Source organism: Ceratotherium simum, chromosome 5 (assembly GCF_057802395.1).
Source record: "Ceratotherium simum simum isolate JZ-2026a chromosome 5, ASM5780239v1, whole genome shotgun sequence".
Lineage (NCBI taxonomy): Eukaryota > Metazoa > Chordata > Mammalia > Perissodactyla > Rhinocerotidae > Ceratotherium > Ceratotherium simum.
Genome location: NC_141904.1, coordinates 44286374 through 44302199, shown reverse-complemented (window position 1 = coordinate 44302199; position 15826 = coordinate 44286374). Strand labels below are relative to the sequence as shown.

Genomic DNA, 15826 nt, shown 5'->3' with positions numbered 1-15826 from the left:
AACATTTGATATAGTCAGACTTTAAATTTTTGTCAATCTCGTGCACTTTAAATGGTTTCTCATAATGGTTTTAATATGCATTTTCCTGATTATTAATGATGATGACCACCTTTTTCTATTTGTCTTGGTTTTTTGGATTTCCTCTTTTGAACACCAGTTTTTTCCATTGCTTTGTAGGAATTCTGCCCTGTCCCCTCCAACACCCACCTATTGTTAGAAAATATTTCAAATATTAGAAAAGGAAAGAAAACTGTAATGATCAGCTTTATTTTCTATCACCTAGATTCAACAGTTTTTAACATTTTGCCCTCTTTGCTTTTTTGTAATATATGTGTGTATGTATATATCCATAAGTATGTTATTTATTATTCATTTATTCATTCATTTATTTTCTGAACTATTTGAAAAAATTGCAGATGTCATGACACTCCATCCATAGGAATTTTTTATGTATTCTGGGTATTAATATTTTGTTGTTTATCCATGTCTCAGATACTTTCTAATTTGTGGTTGGGCTTTTCATTTTCTTTACAGTGCCTGTTGATAAGCAGAAGTTCTTAATTTTAATGTGGCTAAACTTATAAATCTATTCCTTTATGATTTGTGCTTTTTATATCTTAAGAAATGCTTTTTTACTCCAACATCATTAAGATGGTCTGTTACATTTTCTTCTGAAAGTTTTATTATTTTTCCTTTTTCCATTTAGAACTTTAATCTATTTGTAATTTTGTGTGTGTGTGTGTGTGTGTGTGTGAGGAAGATCAGCCCTGAGCTAACATCCATTGCTAATCCTCCTTTTTTTTTTTTTTTTTTTGCTGGGGAAGATTGGCCCTGGGCTAACGTCCGTGCCCATCTTCCTCCACTTTATATGGGACGCCGCCACAGCATAGCTTGACAAGCGGTACATTGGTGTGTGCCCGGGATCCGAACCTGTGAACCCTGGGCTGCTGCAGCAGAGCGCGCACACTTAACTGCTGCGCCACCGGGCCCTCCCTGGCAATTTTAGTTTTAATTATAGAATATTTTTTTGTTCATTATGCATAGAAAACTAGCTTTGCCCTGGCGTATTTATAGGTGTTATATGAATAAAGGGTTTTCTAGTCAAATACATTGGGGTGTACTGGGTTAAACAAGCTTGAACAGTTTTGTTTGTTTGTTCTTAGTACTTTTCAGAACTTTTAATTATGAATGTACTTGGGGGGATATTGTACGTAACATTTGCAAAGTTATTTGGTCACAGACCTACCTTATCCTGTGCCATGTGGTGGGATCCATTTTGGGAGAGCAAGCTATAGTCTTACACTGAGACTGTAATGAGTTTGTTAAAATAGTTTTCAGTAGATTTTCTCTTTTTAAAATTACTTAAGAAATTATGACATTATTTTCCAAACGGGTCCACCTGCTTCAGGAACATGATTTCTGTAACTCTAACAATGGTGATAGAGATGTGAGTCAGACGTTTTTGTCCTTGTTACAGATGTAAATACTCGTGTGGAAAGAGGGGAAGTATTTAGAGTGAGAGACTTGTGGTGGAACACACAAAAAATAGGAAGATTTGTTATAACTGTTTAAAAAAAGAGTGTGGCAGTATAGAAGAAGAGGTATCCATGATGATACTGAATCATACTTTCCGAGTTGGGGCTGGCATTTCAGAGGCCCGGAGCTGGAAGTCAGAGGATGTGGATTTCAGCCTCAGCTGTGCCGCTCTGTAGTAGTTTGTTATTGGCCAAGCCCTGAGAGCCCCACCTGGTGGTGTCTCCTATAAAGAAAGGTACCTGTTCTCCATAATCTTCCTTGTGCTTCTGAATTGGGCCCCCTCTAAGTCTGACAACTTTCCCTTCCATTGCTTTGACTTTCATGTTTGTACACAATAGCAAAGAGCAGTTCTCCCCTTGGGATTATTGCTGTATTGATCTCAGGAATATTTGGCATTGAATATACATTTTGTATGTTCCATATGTGTATGGAATAGGGAGGCTGAGAAAGTTGGCTTTTCTTTGAGGTATTTATTTTTATCTGGATAGGTAGCAGCCTATTCTACAATGCCCATAAAAGCTGGAAATAGCTCTTAGAGAATTTCCACATGTTTAGAGAAGATTAATTTATACATTTGTATTTAATCAACCACATCTTTTTTTATAGTCTGAGTAATAGTCCCTGTATAATTGTGGGTGCTGAACTGACACCTGCATATGTTGTAGTTAAAATGTGAGGTTCAAGAAATAAACTGTTGGCTTTGTTATTAATTTCTGAACAATAGCTTATTAGATAATTTTGATGTAACAAAATTCTTTTAAGAGGAAATTTAATTTTCATATATATATATATTTTTTTGTGAGGGAGATCAGCCCTGAGCTAATGTCCGATGCCAATCCTCCTCTTTTTGTTGAGGAAGATTGGCCCTGGGGTAACATCCATGCCCATCTTCCTCTACTTAGTATGGGACGCCGCTACAGCATGGCTTGACAAGCGGTACCTCAGTCTGTGCCCGGGATCTGAACCTGTGAACTCTGGGCCACTCAAGCGGAGCACGCATGCTTAACTGCTACGCCACCGGGCTGGCCCTAATTTTCATATTTTAATTAGAGCTTTTTTTGTTTTTTAGAAAACATAGTAAATTGCTTAGGTATTTAATTAGAAAAGACTGGGTTTGAATTAAAAAGAAGTACTAGAGATATTAGCTATTATATGTATTATCTTTGAAATGTTTTAGATACTAGTTACCTAAAACAAGAAAAGAAATGAATTCAAATTCTTGGTTTTTGATAAAAGTTAAAATGTACAATTATATTCTGTTTTTATTATTGTCACAATCTAGGTTTAATCTTCCTAGTAAAGAAATGTGTATGCCTCAACATCAGGTTCTTTGTGGGTACTCACAGTTCTCCTTGCCTTTATCAGTGAAAGTGGACAACATATATGTGCAATAGGAATGATGCAGTGTTTTTTTTTAATATTACTACTCATAATATTCTGAATGCTATTATTAGTAGAATGCAAAAGGGCTTACCAAGAATGGAGTTACCTAATGTGTCTTGAAGTGAACCTTGAAAATGGCATGAGGAAGCGATCCAGAGTTAGCACTGAGTGGGGTAGACCGGATTCCAGAGACGTGATGGGGTAAGAAGCACAAAGCATGGCATTTGCACTGCAAGGGTGAGGTTTGCACTTCCTCTTCTCCTGTGGCAGGGAACTTCACAGGGGAGGCTCCAAGGTGTGACTTTGCTGGGTTTGGTGTGTAAGAACTGATTAAATATCAGTTAAAGGTATCAGTAATACCTTTCAAGGGTTTATATTGGTTGGATCTCTGTGTAAACTTTCATATTCCTTTGACTGTTTGATTCCATTATACGCTTTGTACTCTTAACAAATTCTATAGCTCTTCTGTTTCTTTCTCATTTAATACCTGTCCTTATGGTTTTTCTATTTTTCTTTTTATTATTATTTTTAGCTTAATGGTATTATGGTTAGAGAGAATGGTGTTTGTATGATTTTTGTCCTTTGGAATTTGTTAAGACTTTTCTCATGACTCAGCATGTATGTACTTAGGGGAAAAAAAGTGAATTCTGCCAGTGTTGGATAATTTGTTTTTTACTGCTTATTAGGTCAAGCTTTTAATCTGATAGATAGACGGATAGGTAGATAGATATAAATCTTCTATTACGCTGATTGGTTTTTGTCTGTTTCATCAGCTACTGATATATATGGTTCAATTGCCTTCTTTGGTAGGATTACAATTTTGTTGTATTTTGCTTTTATGTATTTTGAGTATTAGCTATTAGGTATATAGAAAATTTAGATTGTTTTTCCCTTGGTTTATTGGAATTTTTATCATTATGTTGTGACCTTAAGAAATCCCCAGTAATGTTTTTTGCCCAAAGCCTATTCTGCCTGATATTAATGTAGTATAACTACATTGTACTGTGCTCTGTATCTTTTTCCATTATCTTATTTTCAGCCTTTCTAACTGAATAACTATATTTTTGATCTGTCTCTTCATATAGTTATATTTTTAAAAACTTCTGTTTTATAGTCATTTTATCTTAACTATAGTATTTAGTCCATTTGAATTTATTGTAAGTGTTGGTATAGTTGGATTTATAGCTGCCCTTTTATTTTGTGCTATTTGTTCCATCTGTTTTGTGTTTATTTTTTTCTTTACCTTCTTTTTGGTTTGATTTTTTTTTTATAATTTCTTTCTTTCTTTTTTTTTTTTTTTTGGTGAGGAAGATCAGCCCTTAGCTAACATCTGTTGCTAATCCTCCTCTTTTTGCTGAGGAAGATTGGTCTGGACTAACATCTGTGCCCATCTTCCTCTACTTTATATGGGACACCGCCACAGCATGGCTTGACAAGTGGTGTGTCAGTGGGTGCCTGGGATCCGAACCTGTGAATCCCGGGCCACTGAAGCGGAGCGTGTGCACTTAACTGCTATGCCACCGGGCTGGCACCCTATAATTTCTTTTATTCTTTTAGTGATTATTCTATTGATCTTGTGGTTTTTTTTTTTTTTTTTTTTTTTTGCTGAGGAAGATTCGCCCTGAGCTAACATCTGTTGCCAATCTTCCTCTTTTTGCTTGAGGAAGATTCACCATGAGCTAACATCTGTGCCACTCTTCCTCTACTTTGTATGTGGGTCACCAGCACACAATGGCTGAGGAGTGGTGTAGGTCTGTACCTGGGATCCAAACCCACAAACCCGGGCCGCCAAAGCGGAGTGTGCTGAACTTAACCACTAGGCCATGGGGCCAGCCCCCTATTGCTCTTGTTTTTGAAATATATTTTTTCTGTGAATGCAATTGTAGGTTGATGACACTTTTAGCAGTGAAAGATATTGTTTCACTGTCTTCTGGCTGCACTTGTTGCTGTTAAGAAGTCAGCTGTCAGAGCAACTGTGGCTCCTTTTCTTTTAGCTTTTTGTGGCTTCCCCTTCTGCAGTTTGCTCTCCCCAATATACACCTTCAGCCTCCAACTCAGATCAGTGGGAAGTAAGGGAAATGGGAGAGTTATTTCTTGTTCACATTTATTATACTTGGTTGTAGCCACAGGGAGCTCTAGCTATAATTGGGGCGGGGGAGGGGAGTCTTCATTTGACTCCCTACTTGCGTGGGCCCTCAGCCTTGCTTCTCATTTCTCTTGTTCACCTTGTTGCACAAAGGCTCTTGGGACAAACAGCTTAAGTGCTCTGGGCACCTGCCGGGGTTCTTGCCTACATGGTCACTGGCCTAAGAATTTGGTGCTAGTTCATCGATGCTTTTAAGAGGGTTTGTGTATTTTCTTATTTTACATCTAGCATTTTTAGTTGCTTTTAGAGGGATAGGCTTGTCCAGATATCTAGCCCACTATATTGTAAGAAATGGAAATCCCATTTTCTTGACTGGAAGAGTTAATAAAACAATAAACTATGCAAAATAAACTCCAGGTACCTTGAAACCATTAGAAGAAAAATCATAGTTTTACTAAATCTGTAAATGTGAAAATAATTAATGTCAATATTTTAGATGTTAATTTTGGTACTCTTTTTTGGAAAAGTAGGCACGTAGATTAAAATTATATTGGCAGCAAAACTTTCTTTTTTGTTGACTGCCTACAATGCTTTAGATCAACTTAACACCATTAAAACATAGTATAGCTCTTTATTCATAAGCCTAATCATCATAGGCTTGTTTTCATAGGATTATTTTCTAATCATCATAGCTTTTATCCTCATGATATGATGAAATAGGTCTTTGATTTAAATGACAGATATTAGTTCAGTCCACTTATCTCTTCCAAAGAGTTAATTAAGCAGAAAATAGGGCCAGTTTTATTGCTTGTATGATATCCCACAGGGTATCCCAGAGGGACTAGGATAGCTCATTTCAGGTGCTGAACTGACAGCCTCACTGAGTTTATAGAACACTGGGATGACACATGGTCCCTGTCCAAGCTAGGTGCTAAAATGGTTGTGGTTTTCTAGTACTAGGAATGAGTCCTCTAGAAATTGATTGACAGTTGTGATGTAAAGCACATGTTAAGGTATTTGAGAGGGCCCCCATAAATAGCACCTTCCCCCCTACATTCAGGGGAAAGGTTTCAGAACCTAATGAGAAATAAGACAAAGAGCAAGGCACGTGGGACAAAAATACCATATGTGTATGTAATGAGAGCTAGGGTGGAGAACATAGCTTATATCTGTGAACAAATAGACTTCCTTATATTGAGCTTCCACGTTAGGGAATCTTAGCATCCTCCTGGTATAGCAGCACTCTCCAAGTGGAGTCCCTATGCAGGTAAGACTTATGATGGGGGGATAAGAGAAGACAACTCTTTGTGGGTGGGCCTGGCTTCAAGGTAAAGGGGGAGGAGTTGAGGTGAGCACTTAGACGTGCCCAGTTTATTCTTTTCAAATTTGCCAACTGGGTGAAGCATTTTATTTCCCTTTGGGTAGAGTGAATACAGGAACAGTGAGAGGCTAAAAGTGTTACAGTAATTTATTCTAGCTACATGGAAGGAAACATCAGGGATGTGGGGGAAGCATTCTCTCTAATACTCATTCAGAGAAATGAAATGTGCCGAAGTCTGAAGAAATTCAAGTATCTTTAAAATTTCTTTTCTAGCAACTTACAATTCATACTATATGATATTAATAATAATAGGAAGAAAAGCTAACATATTGAGAGTTTACTACTTTTTATGACCTAGATTAAGTGTTCCTGTATGTTATCTCATTTAATTTCCAAACTGCTTTGGGTTTTATTATCTCCATTTTATAGATGATGAAGCTAAGGCACAGAAATGAAAATGCCCCAAGATGTATAGCTAGTAGAGTGAAAGTAGATATAGCCCAATGTCTTCTCATTGTTTTTTTACATTTTTTCATGAAAAATACATAAATTTGGGTTGAAAAGTAATACATGCATACTGTAAAACTGTAAAACTGTAAAAATGTCTAAAGTAGAATTAGTGGACCCCCCCCACAACCTACATCTGTTGTAATCACTATTAACACAATGTTATAACTTTGTATGCCCTTTCTTTAATTATGTATTTACATATATATATTTTCTTGTTAAACGAATACAGGATTATATTGTACATATAATTCTTTAATGTATATTTCTATATTTTATTTGACATATAACTTATATAAATGCTCTGATATTTAGTGTGGATAATATTTTCTTCCAGTTTAAGACACTGTGAGGCTTAATGGTGTCGTTATGAGCAAATATTTATGTTTGATAAAGTTTAACAATTTTTAAAATTTTTCTTTTTTTATTGGTGTCATAATAGTATATAACATTGTGAAATTTTAGTTGTACGTTATTGTTTGTCAGTCACTGTATAAGTGCGTCCCTTTACCCCTTGTGCCCACCTCCAACCCCCTTCTCCCTGGTAACCACCAAACTGTTCTCTCTGGCATGTGTAATTTAACAATTTTTTAATTTTAGGCTTAGTGCCTTTTTTTTTTTTTTTTTTTTGTGTGAGTAAGATTGGCCCTGAGCTAACATCTGCCAATCTTCCTCTTTTTTTGCTGAGGAAGACTGGCCCTGGGCTAACATCCATGCCCATCTTCCTCTACTTTATATGGGATGCTGCCACAGCATGGCTTGACAAGCGGTGCATTGATGTGCACCCGGAATCCGAACCAGCGAACCCTGGGCCGCCACAGCGGAGCGCATGCACTTAACCGCTTGTGCCACCAGGCCAGCCCCTAGGCTTAGTGCCTTTTATTCCCTAAGAAAGCTTTGCCTAACTCATAATAGCAAAGATATTCTTATGATCTCTTCTAGAAGCTTTTGGGTTCTAGCTTTTGCATTTAAGTCTGTGATTCATCTAAAATTAATTTGTGAGTATAGAGTTTACTGAGATGTGTTTTATGGTCCTGAATATACCATGTCTAACATGGTAACATTTCATGTGGTCTTGAAAAGAATATATATTCTACTATTGTTGAGTGGAGTGTTAAAATGTCGGGTTGGTCGATAGTGTTATCCTACTGACTTTCTGGCCACTTGTTCTGTCAGTTATTGAGAAAGGGTGTTGAATTCCACAACTAAAATTGTAGGTTTGTCTATTTATTCTGTCAATTTTATCAATTTTTGCTTCAGGTATTTTGAAGTTTTGTTATTAGGGCATAAATATTTAGGATTGTTATATCGTCTTGTTGAATGACTCTTTTGTCATTGTGAAATGACCATTATCCCTGGAGGTATTCTTTGCTCTGAAATCTACTTTTCTGAAGTAATATAGCCACTGTAGTTTTCTTTTGATTCATGTTAGCATGGTATATCTTTGTTCATTCTTTTACTTTTAACCTATCTGTGAATTTATGAGGGTTTCTAGGAGGCAGCCTATATGTAGGTCTTGCTGTTTAAAAAAATCTAACTTGAGACTCTCTGCCTTTTAATTAATGTGTCTATTGTATTTAGTGTGATTGTTGAAATAGTTGATTTTAAATCTGCCGTCTTGCAATGTGTGTTCTATTTGTCCATCTGTTTTTTCTTTCCTATTCTCTTTTCCTGCCTTCTTTTGGATTAATAGACTTTTTAATGATTCCATTTTCTCTCTTTTATTGGCATATTATATTGTTTTTTTTTTACAATACTGTTGGCCCTTCGTAGCTGTGGGTTCCACATCCACATATTCAACCAGCCATGATCGAAAGGCCTATTATGGTTGCATCTGTACTGAACATGTACAGACATTTTTCTTGTTATTATTCCCTAAACAATATAGTATAACAATTATTTACATAACATTTACGTTGTATTAGGTATTATAAGTAATCTAGAGGTGATTTAAATGTGTGTAGGTTATATGCCATTTTATATAAGAGACTTGAGCATACATAGATTTTGGGATCTGCAAGGGGTCCTGGAACCAATCTCCCATGGATACTGAGGGGCAACTGTATATATCTCCAGCTTATCACAGTTGACCTTCAAGTAATGATATATAGATTAATATATAGGAAATTTATATAAGAATCTTACACCAGAACTTAACAGTATATAATGATATACAAATTTATATATACTATATAAGAATTCTGTATAACCGTACACCCGAATGCATCTTATAGTCCCTTTCTAGCTTTTCTCTTGTTGTTGTACATTTTAATTCTGTGTATGTTTTTTTGTTTTGTTTTTCAGCTTTATTGAGGTATAATTGACAAAATTGTAAGGTATTTAAAGTGTACAAACTGATGATTTGATATATGGTCACATTGTGAAAAGATTCCCCCATTGAGTTAATTAACGCATCAATCACCTCACATGTGTGTCCTCCCCTTTTTTGGGTGAGAACACTTAAATTCTATTCTTTTAGCAAATTTCAATTATACAATACAGTGTTATCAACTATAGTCACAATGTTTTACATTAGATCCTCAGACCTTATTCATTTTATAGTTGAAAATTTTTACCCTTTTATAAACCTCTCTCTATTTCCCTTACATTTTCCTTTGTTTTTGAAAGGTGTTATTGTTGGGTATAGATTTGTAGGTCGTCAGTTATCTTTTTTTCTTTTTCTTTTAGTACTTTAAAGATTCTGCTCCACTGTCTTCTGGTGTGCATTGTTTCTGATGAGAAGCCTCCTGTCTTCCTTATCTTTGTTTCTGTTTACATAATGTGTCTTTTTTACTCTAGCTGCTTTTAAAGGTTTCTCTTTATTACTGGTTTTTAGCAATTTGATTATGATGTGCCTTGGTGTGATTGTTGTTTTTTCTGCTTGTATTCATTGAATTTCTTAGATCTAGAGTTATTAGTTTTCATGAATTTGAAGATTTTTCAGCCAGTATTTCTTCAAACAAGTATTTTTTTTGCCCCCTCCTTCTCTCCATACCCCCTTTTGGGATTCTCATTGCATATACATTGGGTCATTTGAAGTTGTCCCAGAGTTCACTGATGCTCTGTTCCATTTTTTTTTTCAACCTTATTTCTTTCTGTGTTTATTTTGGATAGTTTTTATTGCTAATTGCTAAGTCTTCAAGTTCACTAATCATTTAATCTGCTGAGTCTAATCTGTTAATCCAATTTAATGTGTTTTTCATATAAGACATTGTAATCTCTAGCATTTTCATTTGGGTCAATTTTATATCTTCTGTTTTTCACCTTATGCTTATGCTTTCCTCTTCTTCTTGAATATATGGACTATATTTTTAATAGCCATTTTAACATATGTTTCTTCTAATTCTATCATCTGTGTCATTTCTATTGATTGAATATTCTTCTTCTTATGAGTCATATTTTCCTGCTTCTTTGCATGTATGATAATATTTAATTGGATGTCAGACATTGTGATTTTTATATTGTTGGGTGCTGGAGTTTTTGTATTCTTTTAAGAACTTTGATGCTTTTTCTTGGACTCATTTAAGTTAGCTGGAAATAGTTTGATCCTTTTTGAGGATAGCTCTTAAGCATTGTTAGGATAATCCAGAATAGCCTTTAGGGTTAATTTGATCCCACCACTGAGGCAATACCTTTCTTGGGACTTTCTTTGATGCTCTATATTTAGGTGGTTTTTGGCTGATTCTTACACTAGTTATTCCCATCTCTGAGTGATTTCTGAGGATTGTTGTGCCTGCTCCTTATGATTTTAAAATTATCTTCCAGTTTTTATGTTATGCTTATACTGTGTATTTTCCATATTATTTCAGCCTTTTTATTTTTATTAAAACATATTAAAACTGTTATACCACATGATTATTTGTAATAGTTTCATAATAGCCTGAAAGAATGATCAAACCTCCTAAAATGCCTAACACATCCACGGTCAGATGATACACTCTTGGTATCAAGCCTTTACTTGCAATTGTTATGAATAAATTACATGTATATATTTCTCATACTAAATAACACCCTTTAATCTTCTTGTTCTCTGCTCTCTCTCATTCTCTAGGAAGAACGTGTTGTGAATCACATGGCAGCAAAGATTATTGAAAACGTCTGCACTACCTTTTCTGCTCAGGCCCAGGGCTTTATTACAGGAGAAATTGGACCTGTTTTATGGTACCTATTCAAACATTCCACTGTTGATTCTCTTAGGATAACAGCAATATCGGTAAGATGGAGCATCTTTTGGGGGATATATCTGGGTGTATTTAAATACCAAGTTTGAAGAACTGTGTTAGAAATAGAGTCAATTTAATTGGATAGGTAGGAAACAGAAATCTCAAAGTAATAGTTGGTGAGAACAACAACTTGATTTTCTCCTAAAGCAGAATTTTTAAAACTGCGGCTGGAAAACCTTGGGACTTTCAGGAAATTCCAGTAGGACCTTGTGGGACCATGACATTATGGTTTCAAAAACGATTTGGAGATAATAGTGGAAAACTGGCAGTGAATAGGATACAGGATTTGGGTTGTTTTACTTTTAGTGTTCCCTGACTTTTCCTGTTAGCTCCCTCTTTCAGATTTTATGTTAAATGGGTTTATCATGTGGTTCAAATGAATTCATCTTAATGTTCAGCCATCTGTGGTTTTGCAGGTTTTGTATTTTGATCAATTGTCTGCTGCTTTGCTCACATGGTTATAATGACTTAGTGTAAAGGATAATTATGTGTGAAGATGTGTTAACATGATTGTATCAATTTAATAGTCTGTTGAACAAATACAACCCTTTCTCATATGATTTATTTAAATACTCTTTTTGATCACCAATGTCATCGTACTCTCAACGTTATGTGGCGGCCTCACTGTGTTTCTCTTGTCTGCTCATTCTTGCATTTCCCACTGTGGCGGTTTCATAACTTGTCTTCTTTCCTTAAACCTGCAATCCCACATTTTCCTCTGCATCCTCAGTAAATGACTTTCCCCCCTACTTCCCAGAGAAAAGTGAAGACATCCAATGGGAATTATCCCAACTTAAGTCTGCCATATCTGCAGTTGTATTTACATCCACACCTATCCTCTCTCAGTTCTTTTCCTCTTGTTATAATTCATGAACTGTCCCTTCTCCTGTCAGAGACAAGCCTCTCCATGTTTCTCTAGATCTTTTTCCTGTTCCCTTCTTGGGACCTCACTCAAATGGTTATTTTTACTCTTTCCTAAATCTTTAACCTCTCCTTGTCTACTAGATCCTTCTAATCAGCATTCAGGTATTCTTTACTCTGCCCTATTAAAAAAAAACACACATACATACAAACGTATTAAAAGGTCTCTAGGCTGCACATCCCCTTTCACAGCATTACTTCTTTGAAGAGTTATTGCCACCAGCTATTGTTCCTTTCTGGCCTGTTTTCCTCTTCAACCCATCTGGTATCTGTCCTAAAAATGCCACTGAAGCTGATCTTGCTAAGATCTCTAATGACCTTCCTGTTGCTAAATCCTGTGGATATTTTTGGATATTTTTCAATTCTAATATTTACCTATGTAATTTTGAAGATCAGGGCTAACAGTCCTGCTCACTGAATATCATTAAGCAAAGGATCCATCACACACACACACACACACACACACACACACACACATCTGCTTCAGGAACCACATGATTTCAAAATCACAATAAAACCCTCATTATAGTATTAGTCATTACAGAGAAACCATCAGAAAATGTTACAAAGTATACCCATGAACTTTCTTGAGGCATCTTTGCATCATATCTGAAGGTGTCTGTTTTAATCCTGGGCCTTTAAAAAAATCCGTCTTGCTTTAATTGGGTTTATGTTATCATTTTCATCTTTATACTCTGTATGGTTTCTTTCCTTGACAAAGTTTTTTCCAGTTGTTCCCGTCAAAGTCTTGTACCTTCTAGCCCTTTCTTCATCTGACACATTAAGCTTCACTCTTTCATCTTGGGTCTCTTATATTTTGTTCTTAGCATTTATCTAAATGATTAATTTTTCACTGAAATTTTGCCGGTTGTCCCCAAAGTGTCTCTTTTTTTTCTTTTTGTCAGGATCTTGTTCAGTATCATGTCTTATATATTGTTTTCATATGTCTTTAGTCTCCTCCAGTATGAAACAGTTCCTCAGTCTTTCTGTGTATTTCATGTCATTTACAATTTTAAAGACTACAGAGTTTTTATTTTGTAGAGTGAGTCTCAACCTGGGTCTATCTGGTGCTTCCTCATGAAACCTCCTTGGCACCATTGAGGACTCCTACCTGTACCAGACGCTTCTGTGATGATTGCCATATGATGATCATCTCTTGGTAGCGTTCCTTTTATATCAGAGGTTGGCAAATATTTCCTATAAAGGGCCAGATAATAAATATTTTTGGCTTTGTAGGCCACATACAGTCTCTATTGTATATTCTTTTTGTTTGTCTTTTACAACCCTTTAGAAATGTAAATACCATTCTTACTGTACAGCTCATGAGCTGTGCAAAGACAGACCTTTGGTATTGCTTGGAATTCTATTATAAGAAAGTTCTTTCCTTTCTCCCACACATATGTATTTATTTATATCATTATGGTCATGGATATCTATTTTATTCAGTGGATTGTAATGTGATACTAGTACTACTACTACTATTTATTGTTTGGATGCTCAAGTCGTCCTAGATATAGCCAGTGTGATCCCTTTAAGCTGGCTTCTGTGTTCTGTTGACCTGTTTCTATCATTGAGCATGTCTTACTTTCTGACACCCCACAATGTTCTGGGCTAATTTCATACTTTCTCTCTGCCAGCCCTGGAATCAGTTATTTCCCTGAGGAACTTTTGATATTTAGAAAACAAGATCTGGGTGCTCTTTGTGCTTATTGCTATGGGGTATCATTGTTTCTAAGCCTTCTTAATATTCAGAGCTAGAAAAAAAAATATGTACCCATACGTACATCTACATTTATAATTGTTCTTACATATGTCGTGGTACGTATTTGGAACAAAACTCCTGCATTCAAATTGATACTTCCAGTTTTAATCCAATACCTTAGGATTCTTTCTAGCCTTCCTGCTTTCCATGTTTGTAAATCCCTTCTCAGACAGAGAGAAATCTGGTTTCCATTATTCTTAATATATTTACTGATCCGTTCAATCAGTTTGTTTATTCAGTGTAACAGACTTCCTCTGCTCTGGCCACCTCCTCCGTGTCATCCTCCATCTCCCTTGCCACTACTACTCTGCTTCCTTGTGCTCTGCACTTCCTTTCCCCTTGCTGCCTCCTTTCCTCAGACTCTGACATACTGACCTTGGGAGGGGAAGGTAAGGGAAGATGAATTAATGAAAACGAAGGGTTAGGTGTCATTTTTGATACTTTCTCTTCCCTTAACTCCTTGCACTTCACTGTTTACATCCAGCTAGTTAACCTGTCCTGTGATTCTAATTCATAGGTATCCCTGAGATCTGTCTACCTCTCTCTGCAGCTGTGTTGCTACCCCCATAATCCAGACCACCACTCTCTCTCATGTGGACCACTGGATGGATCTCCTAACTGGTCTTCCCACGGCCAGTTTGATGCTCTGTTAACTATTCTCCACACAGAGTGAATTTCAATATCATAAAATCACATCTCCTCCTCTCTCTTCACTGCTGAAACTTTTCAACAGCTTTCCGTTTGTTTTTAAAGGATTGATAGTACTTCATGCAAAGTACTAGGTGGAAGTTAAGAATTGGCGAGTGCTTTTAGTTTTAGGAAAATATTTAGTGTTTAAAGAAGTTAGCACGTTTTGTATAGTAAATTAGTTGTTAGCTTATTTTATTATAATTCCTTATAGATTGTAAACTCCTGAAAACCAGGACAGTGTTTTGTTCATCTATCAGTTTGAAGCCAGGTCTTTTGATTGCAAGTTAGGACTTTTCCTGCAAAGGTTGGGAAGGAGCCTCCTTTTCCACATCATGAGTAGAGTGCAAGAGGTTAATAAAACTTCCCTCTTTATTGGAGAGACGAGGAAAAATAGGCCACAAAGTTCCTGCTAATAGTAAAAAGGGGAGTATAGTAGGAGATCATTGTTTGGGAATCCTAAAACAAAGTTATTCTAGCATCATAATCTTAAGAAAATTGCACCTGCCCTGTAAGCAGACGTACGTGAGGATTTATTGAGGTTACAGAAGCTGAAAATATGCATTCTGAGGACACTAAACACAGATTCCCGGCAGGGATGACAATTGCTTCCTTTCCAGCATGGCTTACAGAGCTGAATTTCCTTATCGCTTTTTCCATGTTTACCTCTCAGGAACGTACCCTGGAGGTTAATGTACCTGTTTGGTGATAAAGATCAGAATTCTTAACATGACCTTCAAGATCTTGGGTGATTTGTCCCCTGCCTACATCTTTTGTCATGTCTCATAATGCTCATTCCCTCACTCACTGTGCTTCAACCACACTTATGATCTGACGTTTTCTAGAATTTCCAAGCTCTTTTCTGCCTCAGGACATTTCTCCTTGCTGTTCCCTGTGCCTGGGATGCTCTCTGCTGGCTTTTCACATGCTGAGTCCTCATCTTTCAGGTCTCAGCTTAAATGTCACCTCCTGTGTTAGGACATCCCTGCCCCCTCATATCTCTTTGTATTTTCCCTTATAGCAGTGGACACAGCTGCATTTGTGTAATTTATATATGCACAGTTTTTCCCACTAGAGTGTCAATTCCAGGAAGATAAGAGCCCTGAACCTCTTGTTCCCTTCCTGAGCACACGTGGCAGATGCTGGGTAATTACCCATTGACCAAATGAATGAATGAGCACTGGCTAGAGGATGGTGGTATTATTTCTGAGGCACCAACCTGCTCCTTGTTCCACTTGTAACAGTCTGTGTCTGCTGCCCCCGTCACTGATTTTCTGACCCATTTCTCCTAGTCATCTGTTGGCCCCATAGATTCCCCTATACCAGTGTGGTCCCCAGACCTGCAGCATAACATCATCTGGGGACTTGTTAGAAATACCTGGTGAATCAGAATCTCTGGG

The 15826-nt window shown here is 36.6% G+C and overlaps 1 protein-coding gene across 4 annotated transcripts in view; it reads left to right on the top strand.

Moving 5' to 3' along the window:
- ULK4 (unc-51 like kinase 4) overlaps positions 1-15826 on the top strand; it is a 533886-nt gene that overhangs the window by 86960 nt on the left and 431100 nt on the right. For all 4 annotated transcript variants that reach the window (XM_087430781.1, XM_087430782.1, XM_004419552.3 and 1 more), the window contains exon 20: positions 10885-11046. In XM_087430781.1, coding sequence (XP_087286907.1) covers positions 10885-11046 — 162 coding nt within the window. The remainder of the gene's footprint in view (positions 1-10884; positions 11047-15826) is intronic.